Here is a 22,256-nt window from a genome sequence, read left to right as displayed (position 1 = left end):
TATCATAGCACAGAACACAACTAGCTTCATGACTCCCACTAAGAAGACCAAGTCACTAAGGCAAATCACTTCAATAAAACTTCATAACTAGAAAAGCACAAAATAGACCTTGTACAGCATATACATGAATTATTAAAAAAACCAAAAAGAAACCAACCATCATGATCTAAGGCACTGTTTGGTTGCTGAACCAGTGGGGAGATACCCCCCTAAATTGGGGGATGTCCTTGCCAATGCCCAGAAAAGCTGTGGAATAGGGGCTTATACCCTGTGGCAGTATAAGAGTGGCCACATAATATAATTCTGTTATTCTACCATTTTGGCAGAATAGACTTATACGGCAGTATTGGCTCACCCCTATTCACTCAAATTACCGCTTTGCCCTTATCCACTTTATATGAACACCTAAAAAATAGGAGGGCAATTTTATCTTTTTGATAAATTACAGCATAACTCAAAATCGAATGTGCACTAATTGCACCTTATTCCCTCCATTTATTCCTCCAACCAAATGCCAGCATGCTTCTATTCCACAGAATAGGCCTATCCCTCCCACAATTTATTCCCTCCTATTCTATAACCAAACACTGCCTCAGATTTTTTTTGTATCAGAATCATCTTCAAAGAATATCCTTTCAGCATCATCTTTAGACTACAAAGATTTGTCTCTTTGAAGCCTACCAATTTATGCTATCATAAAACTATGGTCTTTCTCTTTTTTTAATAAACTACTATGTTATATGATACATCATGTTACTTAAAAAGAGATTATATATTCCACCATAATATTTCTGAAGGAAAAAATACCACTTGGAATTCGAACCTACAGGAACCTTGGGCACCTAATATCAAAGAATTAACTAGTAGGCTATCACCCTAGAGTTTAACAATGTATTTCATCAGTGTTTCTGCCAATAATTTCATGTACATACAAAACCAAAGGGAGAAAGACAAAAAGAAAAATCTCATCTCAAGGTTATTTGCAGATTCAAAGATACTTGTCAAAAATCATCTTCCTGGCACCATGCTGAGCCATATGTAATTACTTTCTCTCTCTCTCAACAGTGGATGCTCCGATCCACCCCACCTCAAACCCTTGGCCGCTTGCTGAGTAAGTGAGAGGTGATACCATCCCAACTAAGTGTTCGGTTGTCAGACGATATGTAACTCAATACCAAATAACAATTATGCTTCACAAGATTAATTAACAAAGAAAAATTTCCTCTTTCCATGGCATATTTCTGTGCACGAAATATCACACTGTTTACCTACCTATATATATATATATGTATGATGTGTTGTATGACTCAGAAGTCAAAGCAATGCTTTCCAAGCTTATTAATGCTCACTGAATATCGTCTCTTAACAGGCTTCACCAAGCAGTGAATAGAAACTCGATAGTTGATATCCTGAGCAGGCAATATTGGTAATATCAGACTTTAATTTGAAGGTTCAGAATTCCTTCTGGTTGTGCTTAAAGCAGGTGAACAAACCTACAAGTGAAGATAATAGGTTCAGGGTTCTCTATACACTAGGTGAAATGGATAGAGTTGTTTCTTTGCGAGTTCTCTTTGCGATATTTCAATACCAATACCGAATAGAAGCATTACAAAGTTGATACTCTTACTCTTAGGGTGTTTAAACACCTCCATGATCAAGGCTTGAACTCGCATTCTTCCCCTGAACTATATTATGTTTCAATACTATCTCTGACAGTATTCATATCTATTACCCGAATATCACAACTGAGCCTCTGTCATTTTCCAAATTCAACATTATTATGCTTTCTGCTTCCTGATGTCCATCATTTAGGAAGTATGAAAGTGATCTCAATAAATTGAGAAAAATTCATTGAGTCCCATAGTTCAGTACAAGTGTCTTACAATTTGCTTGTTCTACCAACTCATATGAGCTCCTCAAAATTTATAAAGCAGAAGCATCAGAAGTCATCAAAATTTAGTAAGCCCAGAAACCAATATAAACTTTGGCGTTGTGTTTGCTTGTGAACTATAATGCAATTTTGCTTTGTCCCTAGACTCCCACATCTAGGTCTGCATTTTGGAAGAAAATATATTAGAATTCTAACCTCATCGGGTAAGTACTTGAATTTCAAGATTTGGGGAATCTACAACTTTCTCTTAGGTTATTTTCTTCATCTTACAATCCTTAGTGGGGAACATCTATGTTTTCTACACTGCAGTCAGCTGTAAATAATCTATTCGTAACATTCTCTATAGTGCAACCAAGATAAATCTTGGGATAAAAATTCATACGTATCCGTAATAACTTTCTTGCTGATATCGAGATAGAACTAAACCTCAGAAACATGGATAAACTATTCTTTTCCCCTCTTCTGGCGAGATAGGAGAGAGTGATTTGCTTCAAATATGATCAGAACCTAAACTAACAAGACCTAAAGCAGGATGCTGACTAGTACACAAAGATTATTCCTTAACCAATGACAAATTACCACACTCTGCAGCAGATAATTAATGAGGACACCATGCAAGCATTCGGTTTTGGCAAACAAGACACAAAAGGAAGCCATCGCCACCCAAAAGAAGAGTGGATAAGATTTGAAGTGGTTATTAATCCAGACTTCATAGAAAACTGACACAAACCATTTAACAGTCACTGGAGGAGTTTGCATAAATCTATTGTCCGCTCAAAGACAATATCAACAACTCAAAAATGTGCCTGCTTTTTGCTAAACATCAATCTCAGCTTCTCACCTGATCAAAATCGGCTGCTAATGTGTACAGAACTTTCAGGTATTCCCCCCCTAAAAGGAGAAGCATGAACTTTTATTTTATTTTATTTTATTTTATTTGGACAACGGCAGCTTACACCCATCGGGTGTAGGTACAACCAACAAAATTAGAAAAAAAGAAGATAATACAAGAAATAAGGCACTGACGCGTGGTCGTCCCAGATGAAGCCTCCAGAGTGGTGGGCCACAAATGAGGCCACTCAGTCAGCCGCGTTGTTCGCCTCTCTGTAGACATGTGTGGCCCACAAGAGACCATCCTCATCTAAATATTTACAAACATCGCGTAGCAACAGACTCGAACTCGCGTCAAGACCCCAGCCCCGAATCTACTTTATCACCGTGGCCGAGTCTCCCTCGAGCAGAATGCGGTCCGTACCCAATACCCGCCTCATACAGGTAACTCTCTCCCATGCAGCCCTGAACTCAGCACAGACCACAGACGTGTCGAAAATCTGCCGGCCCCCCACCTCAACCAGTCTAGCCCCGTGGTCCCTAATGACGAACTCTTTTAGGTTGTAAACGGGTCCATTTTTTTCATCCATTTCCTCTAGAATAAAGGATGTTGGCCTATTCCTCTGCATGCAGTCCGATCCAACACCAACACCTCAAAGACCTAGACGAAGCTCTCACCATCCCATCTTCCCTCTGCTCGAGATAAAATGCTCGAACCTGCAAGACCTCCAACAAATTCATGCCTAGATGATCACAACTGGGTTCATTCATCATGCGACATCCCTCACCGGACAACTCTCCCTTTCCCTCTCCCTCTCAGCCCCTCCAGACACCAGAAGCCTGGCTTATGACTGCAAGGTCTTCAATCACACCCACCGACCCAACTTAGTGATCCGGAATACCATCTTGAAGGGACTAATAGATCATCATTCACCTAACAAGGCAATCTGAGGATATCTGGTCATGCTCCAAGACCCCTGCACAATCCCTGATAGTTTTACATGCCCATCCCTACTTAAGGCCTGCGCCCGGCTACTGGCCTTTAGTGAGGGACAAGCCCTTCAGCTTGTGCAGAACTAAAGGACTTGGACTATGGTAAGAAGCTGCACTGCAGAATTAGACAATTGGGAAGGAGGATTTGTGTGGTTCTTGGAACGGTTCTTGTGGATATGTATGCCAAGTGTGGAGAGATTACTGTAGCCAGAGAAGTCTTCGATGCACTTCCCGAGAGAAATGTCTTAACCTTGTCTGCGATGATTTCTGACCATGCACGGAAAAATCAGAGTGAAGAGGATCTGAGACTGCTCGAGAAGATGGCTGCCCAAGATGATAACAAGACTAATGAGATCACCGTAATGGCTGTGCTTTCAGCTTGCGCTCAAACTGGGGATTTGTCGCTAGGAAGGTGGGTTCGTGCTTACACAATAGAACACAAATGGATTACTCCATTGGATTTGATGCTTATATCAATAGAACACAAATAGATTACCCCATTGGATTACTCCAAGTGCGGAAAGATAGATGTAGCACGTAAAATCTTTGAAGGGATGCAACACAAGGATGTTGTATCTTGGAATGCTATGATCAGTGCACTTGCCCTTCATGGCTTTGGTGAAAAAGCCTTGGCTCAATTTTCTCGGATGCAGCAGAGTGGAATTCAGCCGGATGATATCACCTTCATTGGAGTGTTGTCAGCTTGTAGCCACGGAAGCTTGGTAAAAGAAGGATTCGATCATTTCCAAAACATGAAAGGAAGGTATGGAACTACCCCAAAGTTGGAGCACAATGGTTGCACGACTGATCTCCTTAGCAGAGCTGGGATGCTGGAAGAAGCTGAAATATTTATCAGAGAGATGCCAATGAAACCAAATGGGGTAGTCTGGGGGCTCTGCTTAGTGGATTCGGAGTCTATAACAATGTGAAAATTGGTGAAAAGGCAGCTAAATCGCTTCTGGAGATGGAACCAAACAATGATAGTGCCTATGTGCCTCTATCAAATATTTTTGCTAGGAGGAAGCAATGGGAAGGATTGAGTCGAGTAAGGAGCTTGATGCACCAAAGAGGTATTAGGACAATACCAGGTTGCAGCTCAATTGTGGTCAATGGGGTTAACCATGAGTTTGCCATTGGAGATCGTTCTCACCATGAATCAGAGGACATATATACAATGCTGAACCATGTTCACAACAGATTGAGAGCTATCGGTTGTGCAGCGGACGCATTAGAAGTGCTGCTAAATATCGATGAGGAAGAAAAGGAAAGCTTGCTTTCTTAGCACGGTGAGAAGTTGGCTCTTTGTTTTGGGCTATTGAAGACAAGACCAGGTGATGAGATTCTCATCCTCAAGAACCTGAGCGTGTGGGGACCGTCATTCAGCAATCAAACTAATTTCAGAACTTCAGCGAGAAATAACAATAAGAGATAGAAGCAGATTCCACCATTTCAGAGATGGGTCATGCTCCTGCAAGGATTTTTGGTGAAGCACTCGTTGGATCTGCTCATGTTCCTCTAGTTTACAGATTAAACTTGACATTGAAAGACCCGCATAATCATTGAAGAGATTTATCATGGGCGATCTTATAATGACTGTTTTATGATGTTATCAATGATTTTATGAGAATGCCTAGTAATCAAGTTGTTATATTTGTCCTTTGTACTTAGTTCCCTTACTCTAGCTTTTGTTGACTAAATTACTCAAGAACCATCATCTCTTGAGAGCACTTTATAGAGGCAATTCTTAAGTTTTTTTTTTTTTACGAAGACTTAGTTTGTTATTCAGGGATGTTGAACAATGTTCCCCCCTTCCTGTTTATCTTCTGTTCAGTATCTACTTTTTAAATTTTCATCTTCCCTGTCACACCATATTTAATCCGTAATAGGAGAACCTAATGCTCTGGTAAATCTCCACGACAAGGACTTGTGGGAAGCGTCGGAGTTCGCTCAGAAAACTAAAGATGCATGTTTTTCTTTAGCATACCACAGCCAGCCAAAACCTTTTATTCTCATTTTGGATTATAACAACTTTTCTTTCCCTCTTGCACCATCACAATTTACCAAGGAGACATTTGCTAATACTGCTTGTGCTTCAATTCTTTTGTCACCACGCACAACCCCTTGACCCATCTCACAGCTATGATGTCATGGTTTTCTTAGCTGCCCACATCCTTTGGTCCCATTAGTATAAATGCAGGTGATGTACTCAGTCACCATACTGATAATACAGACAAATAGAATTTAAGTTAGCTATCAAGTAGAAAAACATGAAATTAAAGGTATGTCATCAAAAGAAGTAAAGGACGACGATGGTGATAATGATACTTACACACTACCTAGTTAATACGAAGCAAGTACCAGAAAGTTGTAGGTTCCAATTTTACATCAAGTTTCCAAGGATATCAATTTTGGTTGTTTCATATTATTTCCAACAGTGAACAAATTATTTCCATGTATTTTCCTGACAAGCGTTTAATTCTGATAAAAAACCAATTCAAGGTTAATCAACATACAAAATATAGCGAAAAGCAAGTTCTCTCAGATGGCAACTGGTAATATAATGCAACAGACCAAGATAATAAGAGAATATGAAGCAACATCAGTTGCTTTACAATCCATCATTGATAATATGCTGTAAGAGACAAATTATAGCTATTAAACAAATCTGATGACCGCATATTATTTGGAGATACACTAATGGCAGCTCTCTTATTAAATCTTACACTATCTCGCTTGCTACTGTGCCTGCTTTTAATTCTTAGAATAGGCTACAGCAATCAGGACCGACTCCTTAGAAATTCCTTTTAAAGTTTTGATATGGATGGTGCAGCTGAGCCACGTCTTGTAGGAAGTTTCAAGTCTTCCCAGTTATCGACCTTGGAAAAATACCGATCAACCATTTTGTCATCTATTAGATCCAGTCTAGAGGGCTCCCACTGCAATAACCATTAGAAAAGTGTGATTTAATCACTTGTAGAAATCCAAAGTTGTGGTGTTTACAGGAGTTAGAGTTAAACCCTCTCAGAAGATGAGGAACTTAAATAGAGAATCAACCTTTGGGTTTCTATCCTTATCCACCAATATAGCCCTACAACCCTGCACATGGGAGTCAGGTCTTAAAAAGGAATGAAGGTACAATATAAAAAAGTTGCTTCTGCATCTTATCATAAATACCTCAAAGAAATCCTTGCTGACTTCTTTGCGCAAAACATGACAACACATTCTGTATTCTCGGATTAGGCATTGATCGAGTCCTTGCAGCCTCCCTTCTCTGATCTGGACTCACACAATGATATGCAGTTCAAGACATATCAAACAGCTTGTAAGATACATCTTGCACACTTGCACGCATATGTAAACCACTATTAAAAAAGATATCATCTTGAATGCAAAGAAAAACAAGAAGATTAAATTAATTCATTTCTAAGGAAAAGGTCCCAGACAGACTTGAACCATAAAACTATAGCCATCAAGTGTTTTTTCAAGTATTTGGTGTGGGGACTGTGAGGGTGTGGAAGGGGGTGGAGGGTTGGGGGAAGAATTCAACAAGAAAGTTATTTTCTTGCTTATGTCCAATTAACAAAAAAAATGGTTTTAGAGATTAATGAAAATCAAGATGTTTTGTATTTTCAAATTTGGGTCACATGATGTATTTAACAACTCGAAAACATAAAATAGTTCCACAAGAAGCAATATGAATATGGTGCTGTTAAGGAAGAAGGGCTTCACAAACAAACCAATGACAAGTTTTCAAGACAATTTACAATAGCCACCAATTGAAATAGGCCCAGAATGAGGGTAAAGTTGAATGTCTATCTCTTGGTACTAGTTATTGATAAGTCGGGACAAGAATGCATGGTCAGTATCCCTCTTTTATCTGATGATTCTGATCCAAATAACCCTCAGGTAATTTTTTTAAGTATTTTTTAGATCCACAATTATTTTCTAATAAGACCTACAAGGATCTGCAGGAGGATTTCATCACTTTATTATATTAAGGCACCTATTTGACTATTTTGTCTTAGAGCTGACGGCGAGTCATCAGATGAACAGAGGCACTGAAATGTTCGAACTTAGTTGTCATATGTTATTGAGATATTCGGACAGTCTATCAACTTGCACACAAGTCAATTTTGCATGTCCTGCAAGAATAAGAGCCTGTCTGGCCCCTATTTTAGCTTGAAATAGATCATTGCCTGTGCATGGTTAATATCATTTACAGGAGGTGATTACATATAATACAAGACTATAAATGAGCACTAATGTGGAACTGGAACTATAAAGGAAATGTTTGGAGGATATTAGTCAGAACTAAAATTTTTGAAGAAATAGTAATTAAACAATGTTTTGAAATGAAGCCCCAATTATTACTGATGGGCATGAGAAATGCCAAAGCAATTATTTATGTTATCATGGATGCATATCTAGAACTGGAACTTTGCCTCAACTTGGCCTTCATTTAAACTCATACAAGGTCCAGGGAAGTTTTAAAGAATTGCTCCTATTTTTATGAGCATGAATCTCCAGAGCTAACATGGTTTCCCTATTATCCGAACTCTTTCTGAACCTTTAGCAAGTACAACACACCCTTCTCTTTTCTAATTTCAGGACCAAATCACCCTCAATGCATGGCTCTGCAGTCATTTTAAATGGAGAAAGTTTTAGATTACCCACTTTTATTTATTGATCACTATTTAGTTTGTTTATGCAACATATCAGATAAGTACCGCAACTAAACTTTACATAGGGCCATGTCAAAATCTTGAATTTCTTATCAAATCAGTATCAATATTAGTATCATACTGCCACAGATTTTAAATTGTTTTGCTGCACCCACATGCCAGTGATACAATTAGAAAAATCTGACAATACAACAACAAAGACTGTGACATTTTATGGATCAGATTATTGGGAAATAGGGAGAATTTACGCAACACTTGATAGGAAAGTTTCAGAAGCATATTAGAAAGTTTCACCACTAAACAAAAAAGGGACCTTGCAAGATGGTATAGTCACCTACAAAAAACACCATAAAAGGCCTTAGTAAGGAGTGAGGTTCATATGTGCACAGTATTGAAAATGATTAGGAATCTGACTGACAGCGATGGGTCTATAGTAAAATATTTGGAAAAAATAGTTAGAGGAATTATGCACTTGAAATGCCCAGAGAATGGACCATGAAGGCATAAAAACTAACACAGGGGTGATGGTGATGTTTGTATCTATGACACATGCAGAAAAGGCAAGACTGAATAGAGAATGATTATTGATAAATAAAATGATTTTCTTTCGTGCCCTTTATCTCCCTAGAAACATTCACAGGGCACATACAGAGAAGAATATAAATCCATACCGATCTGAGAGAAATTTTTAGACTGATAGGTGATGCCTTCTTCAATGACTGAATTGCAGCCGTGATCCACTCAGTAGCTCCATTTTCAGCCTCTTGTTCCTGCAACAATTGGCACATATTTCACTAGGATAAGAATTAAGATTTAAGAGCTCATATTTGTGCATATGAATTTGAGGAACAGCAAACTGAAAAGGGGGGGAAATACAGAAGAGATTAAAACCATATAATGACTAGGAAATAAAAAGTCAACCAAAACATTTAAATAGTAATAGTATTAACCTATCAACTTACAATGTACCAAAGGATAACCTATCAACTTACAAGAGCAGATAAAATTTCTTCAACTGTCCTTTTAGAGAAGCACTTGTCAATTAAATCCAACCTACAAGAACCCAGAGAAAATCATCCAAGCAGATAACAGGGATCAGACATGCAAGGCAGGGAAAGTAGAGATAAAACTCATTTAAAAACGATATAAGTGCAGTTTATGGCAGGATTGCCATCCTCTTCAATATTGAGGTTATCATTTATCAGCAATAGTATTATTTTTGCATGAAACAAAACCCAAAAATGACGGAGCAGTTGATATTCACTGACATCTTTTTGTTATTTCTCTCAGGATTGTTTTTCTTTTCTGAAAAATGTACTTGTACCCTTGTTTAAATATAAAGAGTTATTCTGACAAACACAGATATTTCAAAAAAGGGAAAAGGAAGTCATGGGACATCTTTGCTAATTATTATTGGCATCACCTGTTTACAAGGATGGTGCTAACAGCCATAGGGTATAAAATCAATAAACTGGAGCATCTTTTAAAATTGTTTCTGACGTGATTTATTCTTTGAATTTAGACTGAAAATTTTACATAGAAATTTAACAGGTGACTATGATAGGATGATATCTCTGAGCAAAAACTGCAAACACTGCACAGTTAAACTTTCCAGAAATTTGATTTCTGTTTTTGATTTCAAGAATAGGAGTAAGCACTGGTTACATCAAGCTTCCTGAAACTATGAAGATGCCGACAAGGCATTTTCCATGCAGGCATTTCGGAGCAGTCTTCGATATTTATGTCATGTCTTCTCATTGAAGAGCATTCTCCAAGATATTTTAGCCAACATTGTGCTTTCCACATATTGAAAATGCTTATAATTTAGCATTGGTTTTCGAGACAATTTTTTTCAACCAGGGGTTCCAAAGTATATAGTTCTTCAGGTAGTAAATGGGAAAAGAATGCCGAAACAATAGCCATAACCATAACTATCAATCTTGCCACAAATATTTGGGGAAAAACTGAAAAGTTTTAAAAAAATAGCTTGACACTGGGGAGAAAACTGATTTTTTTTAACTAACTTGACATTGAGAAGAAAAACTTTTAAAATTACAAAAGGAATTTGAAAAAGAAATAAAAAGGTGATTGCAGAATTGCTACAAATGAATTGTGAACAAAAAAATGTAGTCTTACCATCTTTTCCAGGACAGCAAAATCCATGTGCCATTTACTCATCATTGGTTTAGTCTCTTCAATTAGATATCTAGGTAACAAAATTATCTCACTATTTGCCTTCTTACATAACAAGCCAAATAATTTTCAGCAAATATGAACTTCTCCCTATTTGCTAGGAATGAAACATTGATGTAACTTGTCGAGAAAATGTTGTACCTAATTTTACTAGAAACTGTTGTAACTATGGTTCGCGTACCGGCCCGTACGGAGCATACCGTACCTACTGGTTCAATACTAATACTCCGTACGAGTAACGTACCGAGTGTCGGTACGCCAAAAAGAGTCCGTACTATACCGTACCAACATAGTGCTAGTGTAGCACCAGTACAGGGTTCGGTACCAAGATGGCAAACCTTGGCTGTAACTCAACATCAGAACTCCTAACATGCCTCGGCTTTATTGGCGTTTCTGATGATGCAAATAAGAATAGTTAGAATTATATCTGAGGCTGCAAATGGACTTTTCCATTCCCAAAATCATGATGCCCCTCTTATTGATTTAAATTTTGAAATTCAAATTGATATTCCTTGTGTACTTGGTAGCTAAAAGTTAAAAGATAGATTATAAGATGAGTGGGAAGACATAAATTACAGAAATTCTTTTAAAGAGTAATTTAATCAGAACTTGCTTTATCAAGAGGAGGGAAAAGAAAGCAAATCACAATCCAAATGCATTTTCAGCTACTTCAATAGCAAGTTTCACTCAGCAGAGCACATTGTATTTTTCAGATATATTGATTGAGGTAATCAAACTATCAGTGATCTTTGATTTATTTTTCTTTTTGCATGTGCAGTATTCTCAATAAACAATGAAATTACCTCTTATAAGCACTACTTTCTTTCAATGGAACTTGCTGCGAGAGCTGATCAATGATTGCACAAATAACATTAGGATCAGAAGTATCCACTTTAGTAAGCGCTTCTTCCAGTGAAGCCAATTTCTGTTAACTGAAAAATAACAAATTAGCAGTGCACTTCTCACCAATATTCATGCTTCTTAACACCTCAGAAAAAATAAAGTAATAAAATATTATTCATAAAATCCCATTAAAGCAACTTAATAGAAATAGAATGAGCAAAGTAACATATGTGTGGCATTTCAGATTATTCTATAACACGATGCCTAATGTTGCAGATTAAAACAGCATCACAGAAAGAAAAAAAACTTGGAAAAGCATAAAGAAATGTGAAGAAAAAAATATATTACAACTACTTAGAACCATAGTTCGCCGTACCAGTCCAAACCGGATGGTACGAGGCGTACCATACCGCATTGGTTCGGTATTGGTGCCCAGTATGGATAGCGTACCGAGTGTCGGTACGCTAAAAGAACACCATACCGACATAGTGCTAATGTGGTACTGGTATGGGATCCGGTACCGAGACGATGAACCTTACTTAGAACAATGATATTTTCAAACTGTACCATCGAAGGGACAAAGTGAGTAGCAAGGCCACATGCAAGCATTTCAGGACCATCCAGCCTAACACCAGTCAAACCAACATATTCCCCTGAAAAAGAAGAAAAAAGGGGGGGAAAGGGCATCATGTAAGTAGACTAAAAAAGTGCATTAAAATTTGGCTATTAATATCTCAATATTAAATCAAAATCTCTACAAGAATCATGCTCTGATGGTAAATGATCATTATGTGTTTAATGATGACCATAACTTTTTCACTTCATTGTTTCTTGAGGAAAAAGGGAAGGCAGCAACTGACCACCCACATTAACAGAGGGGCTAGTGGCTTAACTTCTTAATGGCAAGATTAACTTTTTAAAAGCATAGTTATAAATTAGATTGTTTTGTGAAAAAGATCATTTCATAATTTGCCAATAATGTGGAAAAGAAGAGGAAACTGTTAGAGATTTGAAGACAAAAAAGAAAGAAATAGATAAATAGAATTACAAACATCCAATCAACATGTAAAATCAAAAAAGGTTTCAAACAAATTCTTTGAGATATTACTAGAAGTCATCGAAAACTCCATATAAAAGTTGCTTTATAACTTCAGCATTAAGTCAAAACTAAATTGGGAAAAGCATATACAGCCCTCTAATAGCAATATTGCATTGGCCTGGGAACCAATTTGTTAAAGGCCCTTCCTGAATTGTCATCTCCCAACTCCTCTCCCATTAAGTATCTTGCACCATACAGTTCTCAATCTGCGGTCATGGGGCCACTACCTATGCTAAACCCACTTAGCAATAGTCCAACTTCCCCCAACCTCCAACTAGTGGAGGATAATGCATCCAATTTTAATTTTGTTCATGCTATTTAAGGGGCACTAGCTCTCTCTCCCCCACCCCCACCCCACCCCGCAAAAAAATCCTCAAAAAAGAACATCACTAAAAAACCTTCAAAATGTGTTTCCCTTTCAAGCTTTCCAAGATTACAAATGCAGATGATGCAGATTATGACAGTATGGTTTCTTAATATGGTTGGCCTGCTCATCATGCTTTTGTACTAATAGTATTTGGGCTCGTACTTTCAAGTGCCAACCCAAGTCCATGCTAGGTTAATACTGACACTCAACACTGGATAATGAGCAAGCTCTTGGTATCAAGCAGGGCTAGTTCAGCATTCTTAATGCAGCTTGGCATTATCAAATATCAAGCCCAAAGGCCTATAATGCTGTGTATATCCATGCATACATACAAGCATATCCTCAGTTTAAAATAAAGCACAAAATTAACATGAAGAAACAATGAAGTTTTCTACAACGTCAAAGCTGAACATATGGAATGAGTGACTCAGAAAATGAAAATGGCCATGATATCAAAAGTGCAAGTATTACCAAAGAATCCAGGAAGCCTTGACAGAAAATAGGAAGCACCTATATCTGGAAACAACCCCAATGCTGTTTCTGGCATTGCAAAAACCTGCAACATAGTTGCAAGATGCAAAGCTTAAGTTAAAGCACTCACTAGCTTACAAGTTCATACATAAATGCAATCTTTCCGAAAAAATTGTATCTTAGAAAATTAATATGTATCCAAACACAAATGTGAGAACGAGTTGCTGTAAGCTTTCTCAGTTAACCAGCAAAGCAACAGTCCATGTACGGTGGAGAAGCTAAAGAAGAAGAATTATGGTAAAACACAAGAAACATTAGAATTTTGAAGAAGACATCATTTGTAGTATCTAATCTCTTCTAAGAAGAAAGAGAACTTGATGGATAATAGTCCACTAGATCACTTCACATGATTGTGAATTCACTTTCATAAATGCATGATGAAGAGTTCTTTTTTTTTCTCATTCCATCAGTAGAAAGCCATGGGTAATCATCCAATCAAGTGTTTTCTTGACCTATCAGCAAAACAAAAAATGCAATCTTATGTTTTGATAATTAATCTCAGATTTTCAGGCCAATGAAAAAGAATTTATGTAGGCAAAACATATATATATATGTATACACACACACACACACATATATATATACACAGATATATATATATATATACACACACACACACACATACATACAGATATATATGCAGAGACATACATACATACATACAGAGATACATGCAGAGACATACATACATACATACATACATACATACATACAGATATATATATATATACACACACATACATACATACATATATATATATACAGAAGAAGCAGCACCATCTGAATAAAATGGACATTCTGTTTTAAGTTAAACTGCTTCATTTGTTTGACTTCATTCATCTTCAAAACAAAGAAAAAACCAACTTGGAGACAGAAGCCTACTTTGCAAGGAAAATAATTCTTCATTTCATGTTTTACATTTTTTCCTTTTTTTGTGGGTGGGGTGTTGCACTGAAAGCTGGAACTGTTGGGAGGAGGAGCGATAAAAAAGAATAAACTATTAGATCAGACTGGAGTGACAGAAAAGGACCTTTTTAGAAGAAAATCAGCTTAGACTAGGTCTAACTGATCGGAGCAACCAAAGAGCTGTCAAGGTCAACATAATTAACATTTAACTATTGATGAAGACCCATATATGTATTTTGACTTGGTGAGACAACCTTGTAACTGGCAGATAACCGGAGAATGATTGTGCTTACAAACCACGGAGCACTCTTTGTCAGAAATCTAAGTCACTCTATCAGAAGACGCTGTACTAGGAGAGTGCACCATAATGGATATCATAAAGCTGGGGTGATGGCAAATTTCAATTAAACTATAAACTAATGGAAGTATAAAGATCATTTTATTTCTAAATTCAATGCACTAAATATCAAGGTATCTTCACAAAGCAATAAATTTGAAAGTGCAGATCATGGGAGAGGTCGAGGCAATGTACTAGCAAGGATTTTAGACAACTGTTTAATATAAGGGTTATGTACGAACAAGGAACTGAAGAAAAATGGGTTCTACTTTCTCATAGCAAAAAAAAAAAAAAAAAAAGAGCAAAGGAAAGCAACGAGTTTTGAAGTTTATTATCCTATGTGAGCATCTTGATGCAGGACAATCGCAAAGGATTTTCACTCTCGTTTTCTGTCTTCGAGTTTCTCAAAATCCTCCAGGATCACAAGTGGAATGCTAAGCAAGGGTAGGGAGGCTGCAAGCAGAGCGTTGAACAGAAAGAAGCAAGCAGGGGAGACAATTGGATTTATTTGACGCTTGCCCCCATCCATAAATGACAGATTGATTAACCTTCCCTGAAACAGGAAACTTTTTCGCGTATCAGATATCGAATAGAAAACGTATGTGAAAGGCATCTCTTTATTGCTAGCTCGGCCATAAGCACCTTCTCTTCCTGAGTACGCATGAGAAAGAAGGGAATCTCTTTTGTTTAAGATTTGTAAAAGTATGGAAACCAGGGGATCTAGAAGGGATTAGGATAGGATTGAAACCTAAAAGATGCTGGAATTTCAATTGCAGATCTGAGTTTTCAATCAAACTGACCTAGAAAGATGATATTTTTGAAGAGAATAGGTAACAGATAACTACCATCTAACCTAGGGTTCAGGATTCTAGAGCTTAAATTAAGATTTTAAGGGTTTATGCAATTAAATATCTAAACTGAGTGCTTGCTGGAATATTCTGAAAGAAATTCTGGTATTTGTAAGACCAACAATAATCTATGGGAAGCGAAACTCAAAAGAAAGATCAATAAGAGATGAGAGATAAGGAAGCGAGACCAAATAAGTCTATGGGATCAAACACAGAAAAAACTAAAAATAAAGGGAAGGAAAAAGATAATACTGGAGTCAGTCTGGAACCTAGGAATTACACATAGGGTTTGAAGGTCTTACACCTCCATTGCAGAATTACAACACAAGAGTAAAGAAATCCAAAGATTCCATTATTTCATTCATAATATGCATAAAGTCTGATTACATCGAACTTTAAGAGTTTTTCATAACAAAATAGAAACCCTAATTCAACCATATTTTAAGATCCCAAAACAGCCTCTAATTTTTTAAGATCCCAAAACAGCCTCTAATAATGCATGGTTACTGTTCACCATAATTGTAGCATGAACAGTGTCATAAACAGTACAGCTACGGTTAATAGGTCTCATCAAGTTAACAATTAAAATCTGAGATCTTTTAATCTCAGCCTTTGATGTTAAAAGATCCACTAAAAACTAAAAATAACTGGAAATAAACATTTAAAAAAAAAGATAATTCGCAACTATAATTAAGTCTAAGAAAAATTCATGTTGCATCCCTTCAATGCATCATGACATCTTTGATCTCCATCACATCTCAAAGTAAGTTTTGAATAATCTTAACTGATCTTTGCTTATGGTTGAAGAAATTACAGGCTCGTGCAGAGAAAAATCAACGGGAAGATAACCATGTCATTTCAACAGCAAGACAAAACAAGGCCTTTTCTTTTTTTTTTGAAATATTATGAAATTTATGGAAGCCTCCAAAAAAATCATCAAAGAAGCAAGAAGACATCATCATATGTAATTTGAACCTAAGATAGCAAATAAAAGCAACCACCTTTTAGAACCGTAAAACCGGCACAAAACATTGATAAGCGGCGCAAATTTGACTTATGATTTGGTCATGAAATATTTCATCATACATCAGATTAGAAGATTCATACCGTTTTCTCTGTTGCAACTCGAAATCTCCCATGTATGGAAACACCAGCCCCACCTCCCATGACAATTGTAGCAAGAATGGAAACCTTTGATCAAAAATTATATGAGTTTTGATCCTAATTCTCACTATATCTTGCAATGTTATACTAGCATTCAAAAAGAAAATAAGAAAAATAACTTTACAGTGCACCTGAGGTTTGCTGTAAGTTGCAATTATATAATTTAAGGTAAACTCATTCCGGAAAAAGTTTGCACCAAAAGTCCAATGACCTGATGCATAAAAGCAACCAAATATATTGGAATTTGCACAAAAATAAGTAAAAATGTATTACATAAGTTTAAACTTAAGATGTTTAAACATCACAGCTTAAGATGTTTAAACTTCACAGCTTAAGATGTTTGATAGATGAATGCAGAACAGATTCTAAGTAAATGCTCTTCAAAATGGATAAAATTTAACTAATAGTCTTGTTGTCTTTGTATCTTAGACACCAGTATTGAGGAGAAATCATTTCAACACAATTACTATGATCAGCAACCTTCACAAGTTAAGTGGGCTGGCTGTCAGGAGAGTTACAATCACTAATACCTTCAGTTATTGAATGGGCAACTGCAGCAACATCACCTCCAGCACAAAATGCTCTTCCATTTCCCTGAAATCATTGAGACAATGATAACTCCTCGCACATCAAAGTCAGTACATGGAAGCTAATTTCTACTCTGCCCAGATAATGATTAGACAATGACAAAGATAACAAATTATATTATTCAGTGCAAGAGAAAGATACTACTACAGCCATGCAATGATAAAATGAAGGCATAAAATAACATCTAAGTAGTAAGATTTCCAAAAAATGATAGAAATGCACAAGTAGAAAATGACAAACATGAATTTGAAAAGACAATTAGTTATCCAATAGATTGAAAACATACAAAAAATAATTGATATTCATTCATGAAAATTTTCTCACGAAATTTCTTCTTGATGTACCATGACGAAAGAGGTAATTGGCTTCACTCCATGCTAAATACTCATGATGAAAGAGGCAATTTGGTTTTATAAGCTTCATTCCATGTAATAACACTGCAAGCCAGCCCTTCAATAGCTGAATTTGAGGTATTTGGCTTAATACAAGATTAGGCTTTTTTGAGATCATTACTAAATCTCACATACAACAGTTTAGGACTTTAGGGGTTTGTATATAAACTGATAGTAGTAAAACATCATAGAATCATTTCTCAAGAAACAAGAATCTACAGAAAGAAAGAGAAGGAAACAAATAGAAATAAATCATACCAACATAAATAGAAATAAATCATACCAACATCTAAAAGAACAAAAACTATCCCTCCTTATTCTAGGAGGCTCATTCCTGCAAAAAATAAAAACTCCATTGATGTGCCTTTTCCAGCAAGTTAGTTTCCTTATCAAGAATGCAGCCTTCCAGCTAAAATTGAAGAATGTTCAAGGCACTCAACAGTATTTATGAAACAAGATAGATGTCAAAATCAATCTTTCACTGAACCAAAAACAAAAATTACATTTTCTTGTACTTCTTTCCAAATCACACTTAAGACTGGTGGGGAAGTTTGAAGCAAAGCCAGAAATTGGGCACACAATACATGTTACTATCCAAGGTCACAATCTATGCCCTATCATCTGCAAATTGTATATATAAAATAAGATTGCCCTCCTCTGCAGCTTTAAACCCATGCAAGATGCCCATGTTATCGGCCAAGCTCATAATTTCACCAAAAGCTCTCAAAGAATACATAGAAAGGGAAATGAGGAGTCATATTGCCATATCCAAGAGCCCTTTTGAACCACGACTGGAATTTATCTAGACTCTGAGTGGGAAACTACAAGAAATAATATGTTTCTTCCATTTTAAGCTGAGACCCATCTATCCGGTAGCATACGCCAAAGATTTCTTTCCACAATGTTGAAAACTCTTGTGATCATGGATAACAGATCCAGTTCACTTTGCTTTGAGACAAAAATGTGTTTATGCACATATAGCACCTAGTTCATAACTCCTAACTTGTTCTTCAAACAAAATAAAAATAATTATAGTAGTTAAAAATGATGATGATGATGATGCTGACACAAAAGATAATGCAGCAGTGCGGGATATTGAGAACTTAAAGGATAAGAAAGATAAAACTCAACACAATATCTAGCATTCATGACAATCATCACCATCACCCGAGCTTTTCACATCGAATATGGGTCACCATGGAACACATCTCAGTTGAGGAGGCTCAACAGATTGAACTGATTTTCAACCAGTTGTCAACCTGACACCGATGCTCTAGATGTTGGTGTCAATTCCTAAGGAAGGCATATCTAGAGAGGCATGCCCTGAAACCTATATGGCCAGTTGGCAGGTAGAAAGATCAATTTAAGTTCATGCATCCAAGAACCCACCAAAATTCTCCTAGACTTGGAAATAGCCTGGACGAAGGAGGAAAATCATAACCTTTGATGTAGGAATCTGTGTTCCTCTCAAAGGCATAAATAAGTGAAAGAGCCAAATGAAAAGAGTCAAATAATAAATTTAGCATTACAAAGAAAAAAAATTTGAGCAGTAAAATAAATAAATTGCACAAACAATTATGTGATGATAGTAAAATCTTGCACTGTCTGCACTCTAAAGAACTAAGTTAAAATCTCAAAAAATATTACACAATTCACCAATTTTACTATCACCGATGCTCCTAAGTTAAATCCATGAAAACCAGTAAACAGGCCAATTTGAAAGAATGAGTTTGAAAATCATGCAGCACTGTGACATGTACTCTAAAACATATTCTCTTATGCAATATAGTGAGATTCATCTAGGTAGAAAACTGCGATCGAGTTTGAAATTTTAGCGTATGAAGAACAACTTAATAAGGTTGAAAAACAAATATATGAAGTGATTCAAGTGAATATCCAAGTTCCAGGATATGACAAACCTGGCATACATGTTAACATGTACAATGGCATGCAAGCTCGAGGAACATGTTCATGAATGCAATATCAGAGGTAACAACATCATCGAATATAAATGGGAGAAACATAACGATTGTAAAAATAAATAGCCACTATTTTCAAGGATGATCCCTTAGTATCATCTTCAACCAGTCCTCTCCGCAAAAAAATAATTCAGATGAGCGCCATAGTTGTTTAACATAATATTACCTTCATTATCAATAACTTGACTTTAGGATCCCCCTCATAAGCAATGAAAAGCTTCAGCAGTCGCATAATCTGGAAAATAGCCATCAATTAAAATTTAATCAGAATGTAAAAGCATGAGTTTAAGAGTCTTAAGTACAGCTGCATCTGCAACCCCCAATCCCACCCCGCCACCCCCCAACTTCCTCCAGGGGAATAAAAAGAAACAAAAAAAAAAATCACAGACAACTAAGGGGAAAAAAGAAGTAGATAACCTGGTATGCAACAAAACTTACTATATGAACAACCAATCATCATCAATTAAAGTAGATACCCTGGAAGGTAATTAGCCTTCTTACAGTTCTTTCTTTATCAAGAAGAAGGTATCAAATCACCCTGTATTTTTCATCATTTGCTTTGCAGATATTATATATTGCAACAATCCCCTGAAACTCGATTATTATAAGAATTCTTTTAGATATGTGTCGAAATAAGCTTCTTTATAGCTAGTTAAAGCGCTTAATGCCTTTTGCCACTAAAGCTAGCATATTATACATACATAATGTAAATGTATATTGATGAGTTGATAGAACTAGTGAACTTAATAACATTATTTGCAGTTCCAAAGAATTGTTTAAGCTAGTAACATGCTGATATTATCATAGATAATCCAATATATGACTTTATTATGTGAGTCAACATTCCATCACAGAAGAGTATATAGGCAATCAATCATCACCAACATACCATTGGAAAAGAGAGGGCATTCAATTGTCGAGGCCTGTTCAGAGCTAATATCCTTGTAAACCCATATTCTTCTACCAGAACCTAGAAAATTGCCAAAAAAATAGTATAAGGCATTTATTTCTGCAAACCAAACAATAATGAGAAATCCATCGAACATTGTAAACTAAAGAAACTGAGGAATAAAAGAACCTTACATTTCAAGATACGTATTAATCTTGAGAACAAACAAAATAATGAAAAACTGAAAAACTAAAAACTTCTCCTGTTTCAATTACCATACAGAAGAAAAGGCATGGCAGAAATTTCACTACACCAGAAAATAGCAATTTACATTAAATATCTGGCATACAGATTGTTTCTTGGCATGACATAACAGGCGCATCAGCATACATTTCCAACATACACAAGCATGCCAAAATCAGTTTATGATACTTCTACGGAAAGAAGAAAAAAAATCTAACACTTCCGCGGTGAGGTCTAAGAAAACAAATTGGTGGGTCGTTTACAAACAAACCCTTTTAATTAAAACTCTTGCCTTTATGAACATAATCATTCTCGAAAACGAAGTTCTCAAGCCCCTGAACAAATTAAACTACAAGATTCTTCGTTTTCCTGATTAACATGGCAATCAGGGACATATTCAAGATTCATTCAAGGGCTTTTCTTCTTTCCAGCCCATCAAAAGAACCAATCAAATAGGATTCGATCAAACTATTACGGGTCACGGATAGACAAACAAAAATTTCGCGTTTCTTGGACAGTTCTCAAAGCGTACCTGATCAGTGCCGTCACTGTCTGTATCTTGGGCGGATGCCATGACGATCTTGGATGTTGATCAGCTATTACGAGGAAGAAATCCGATCGATATCGGGAGAGAGAGACGAGGTGAAGCCAACAATATAGCAAAGAAAGCAAGAAAAGAATTAAGAGAGAATCGTCGAACTCGATACCCTTGTCGTGTATAAAGAAACATCGCAAAGCTCCCTTCCTCCTTATCCTGGAGGAGAGGGGGAGTCAGGCGGCGAGGCGGAGATCGCACCCGCTCGAGTCTACAATTTATTAGTTTCTTTTCCACAGTTTTTTTTTTTTTTTTTTTTTTTGATAATCCGACAAGGGTAGATGACGAAGAGGGGGAGGAACAGAACCGGCGACTCACCAGCTTCCTGTTTTCATTATGCTTTTTTTTTCCCTTTTTTTTCTTTTTTTTTTTTCAGGACCGTTGGATGCTTGGATGTTCCATGGCTACACGCTGTCAATTGGGTCCGCCGACCCTGAAGTGAAAAAGGATGCGTTAACGCAACGATAGCCCTCGATTATTTTTTTTCCGTTGTAACAATTAAATAAGGAAAGATCTGAAGAGATTCGCTTCCCTTCGCCAAATCAAGAAGAGATTTAAACCTGATAGATTATTTAAGACTCAAAAACGTGGATAAGTCGATGGGATTTTCTTGACCCTTCATCAGAACCATCATAAGTTGAGAATAAACGTACTTGTAACTGCGCATATAACTATCATGGTCACGAGATGTAGGCAAAATATTTTTTTCCATAGGAACGGTACCGTCCCTTGCCACTTGAGGGAACGGACTGGGAGTCTGGGATTCCCTTCCGCAAGGTATCGGTCATGCCCTCGTTTCGATCCTTATCATACCAGATCCGGTTACACGAGCAGTAGCCCAGTTTGCCCACGAACCTGGCCTGGATCTTTGGGTGAAGTCAGGTG

At 36.8% G+C, this 22,256-nt stretch overlaps 2 protein-coding genes across 4 annotated transcripts; one reads left to right on the top strand and one right to left on the bottom strand.

Moving 5' to 3' along the window:
* The first annotated feature begins 3,891 nt into the window (after window positions 1-3,891).
* Window positions 3,892-4,997, top strand: LOC103711822 (putative pentatricopeptide repeat-containing protein At5g40405). The gene is made up of 3 exons (XM_039115946.1): window positions 3,892-4,127; window positions 4,311-4,596; window positions 4,659-4,997. The coding sequence occupies exons 1-3, from the start codon at window positions 3,892-3,894 to the stop codon at window positions 4,995-4,997; spliced, it is 861 nt and encodes a 286-aa protein (XP_038971874.1).
* Window positions 4,998-6,248: 1,251 nt separating this feature from the next.
* On the bottom strand, window positions 6,249-21,642 carry LOC103711797 (3-hydroxyisobutyryl-CoA hydrolase 1). 3 transcript variants are annotated; one of them, XM_039119178.1, is made up of 15 exons: window positions 21,484-21,642; window positions 21,309-21,372; window positions 20,534-20,614; window positions 19,811-19,879; window positions 17,216-17,279; window positions 16,817-16,896; window positions 16,629-16,712; window positions 13,371-13,455; window positions 12,001-12,086; window positions 11,394-11,515; window positions 9,390-9,450; window positions 9,069-9,167; window positions 6,890-6,991; window positions 6,733-6,811; window positions 6,249-6,651 (listed from the first exon to the last, which is right to left on the bottom strand). In XM_039119178.1, exons 2-14 carry the CDS (start codon window positions 21,348-21,350, stop codon window positions 6,737-6,739), a joined length of 1,050 nt encoding a protein of 349 aa, XP_038975106.1. In that variant the 5' UTR covers window positions 21,351-21,372; window positions 21,484-21,642; the 3' UTR covers window positions 6,249-6,651; window positions 6,733-6,736. The 3 variants fall into 3 exon arrangements, with proteins under 3 accessions (XP_038975106.1, XP_038975099.1, XP_038975104.1); XM_039119171.1 differs by having other exon boundaries at window positions 6,770-6,811; window positions 21,484-21,641; XM_039119176.1 differs by having other exon boundaries at window positions 6,770-6,811; window positions 21,309-21,639.
* Window positions 21,643-22,256: the final 614 nt, after the last annotated feature.

This window comes from Phoenix dactylifera, chromosome 2 (assembly GCF_009389715.1).
Source record: "Phoenix dactylifera cultivar Barhee BC4 chromosome 2, palm_55x_up_171113_PBpolish2nd_filt_p, whole genome shotgun sequence".
In the NCBI taxonomy this organism is placed as follows: domain Eukaryota; kingdom Viridiplantae; phylum Streptophyta; class Magnoliopsida; order Arecales; family Arecaceae; genus Phoenix; species Phoenix dactylifera.
Note: the sequence above shows the minus strand (reverse complement) of the source record. Positions and strands in the feature narration are given on the sequence as shown.

Coding starts and splice junctions, on each gene's coding strand:
- LOC103711822 (XM_039115946.1), top strand. CDS start 3,892: ATGTATGCCAAGTGTGGAGAGATTACTGTAGCCAGAGAAGTCTTCGAT. Junction 4,128..4,310: donor GGGGATTTGTCGCTAGGAAG/GTGGGTTCGTGC, acceptor TGCTATGATCAG/TGCACTTGCCCTTCATGGCT. Junction 4,597..4,658: donor TGCCAATGAAACCAAATGGG/GTAGTCTGGGGG, acceptor ATTGGTGAAAAG/GCAGCTAAATCGCTTCTGGA.
- LOC103711797 (XM_039119171.1), bottom strand. CDS start 21,350: ATGGCATCCGCCCAAGATACAGACAGTGACGGCACTGATCAG. Junction 13,456..16,628: donor GAGTTGCAACAGAGAAAACG/GTATGAATCTTC, acceptor ACTATGTTGCAG/GTTTTTGCAATGCCAGAAAC. Junction 6,992..9,068: donor TAAAAATTTCTCTCAGATCG/GTATGGATTTAT, acceptor GTGTGAGTCCAG/ATCAGAGAAGGGAGGCTGCA.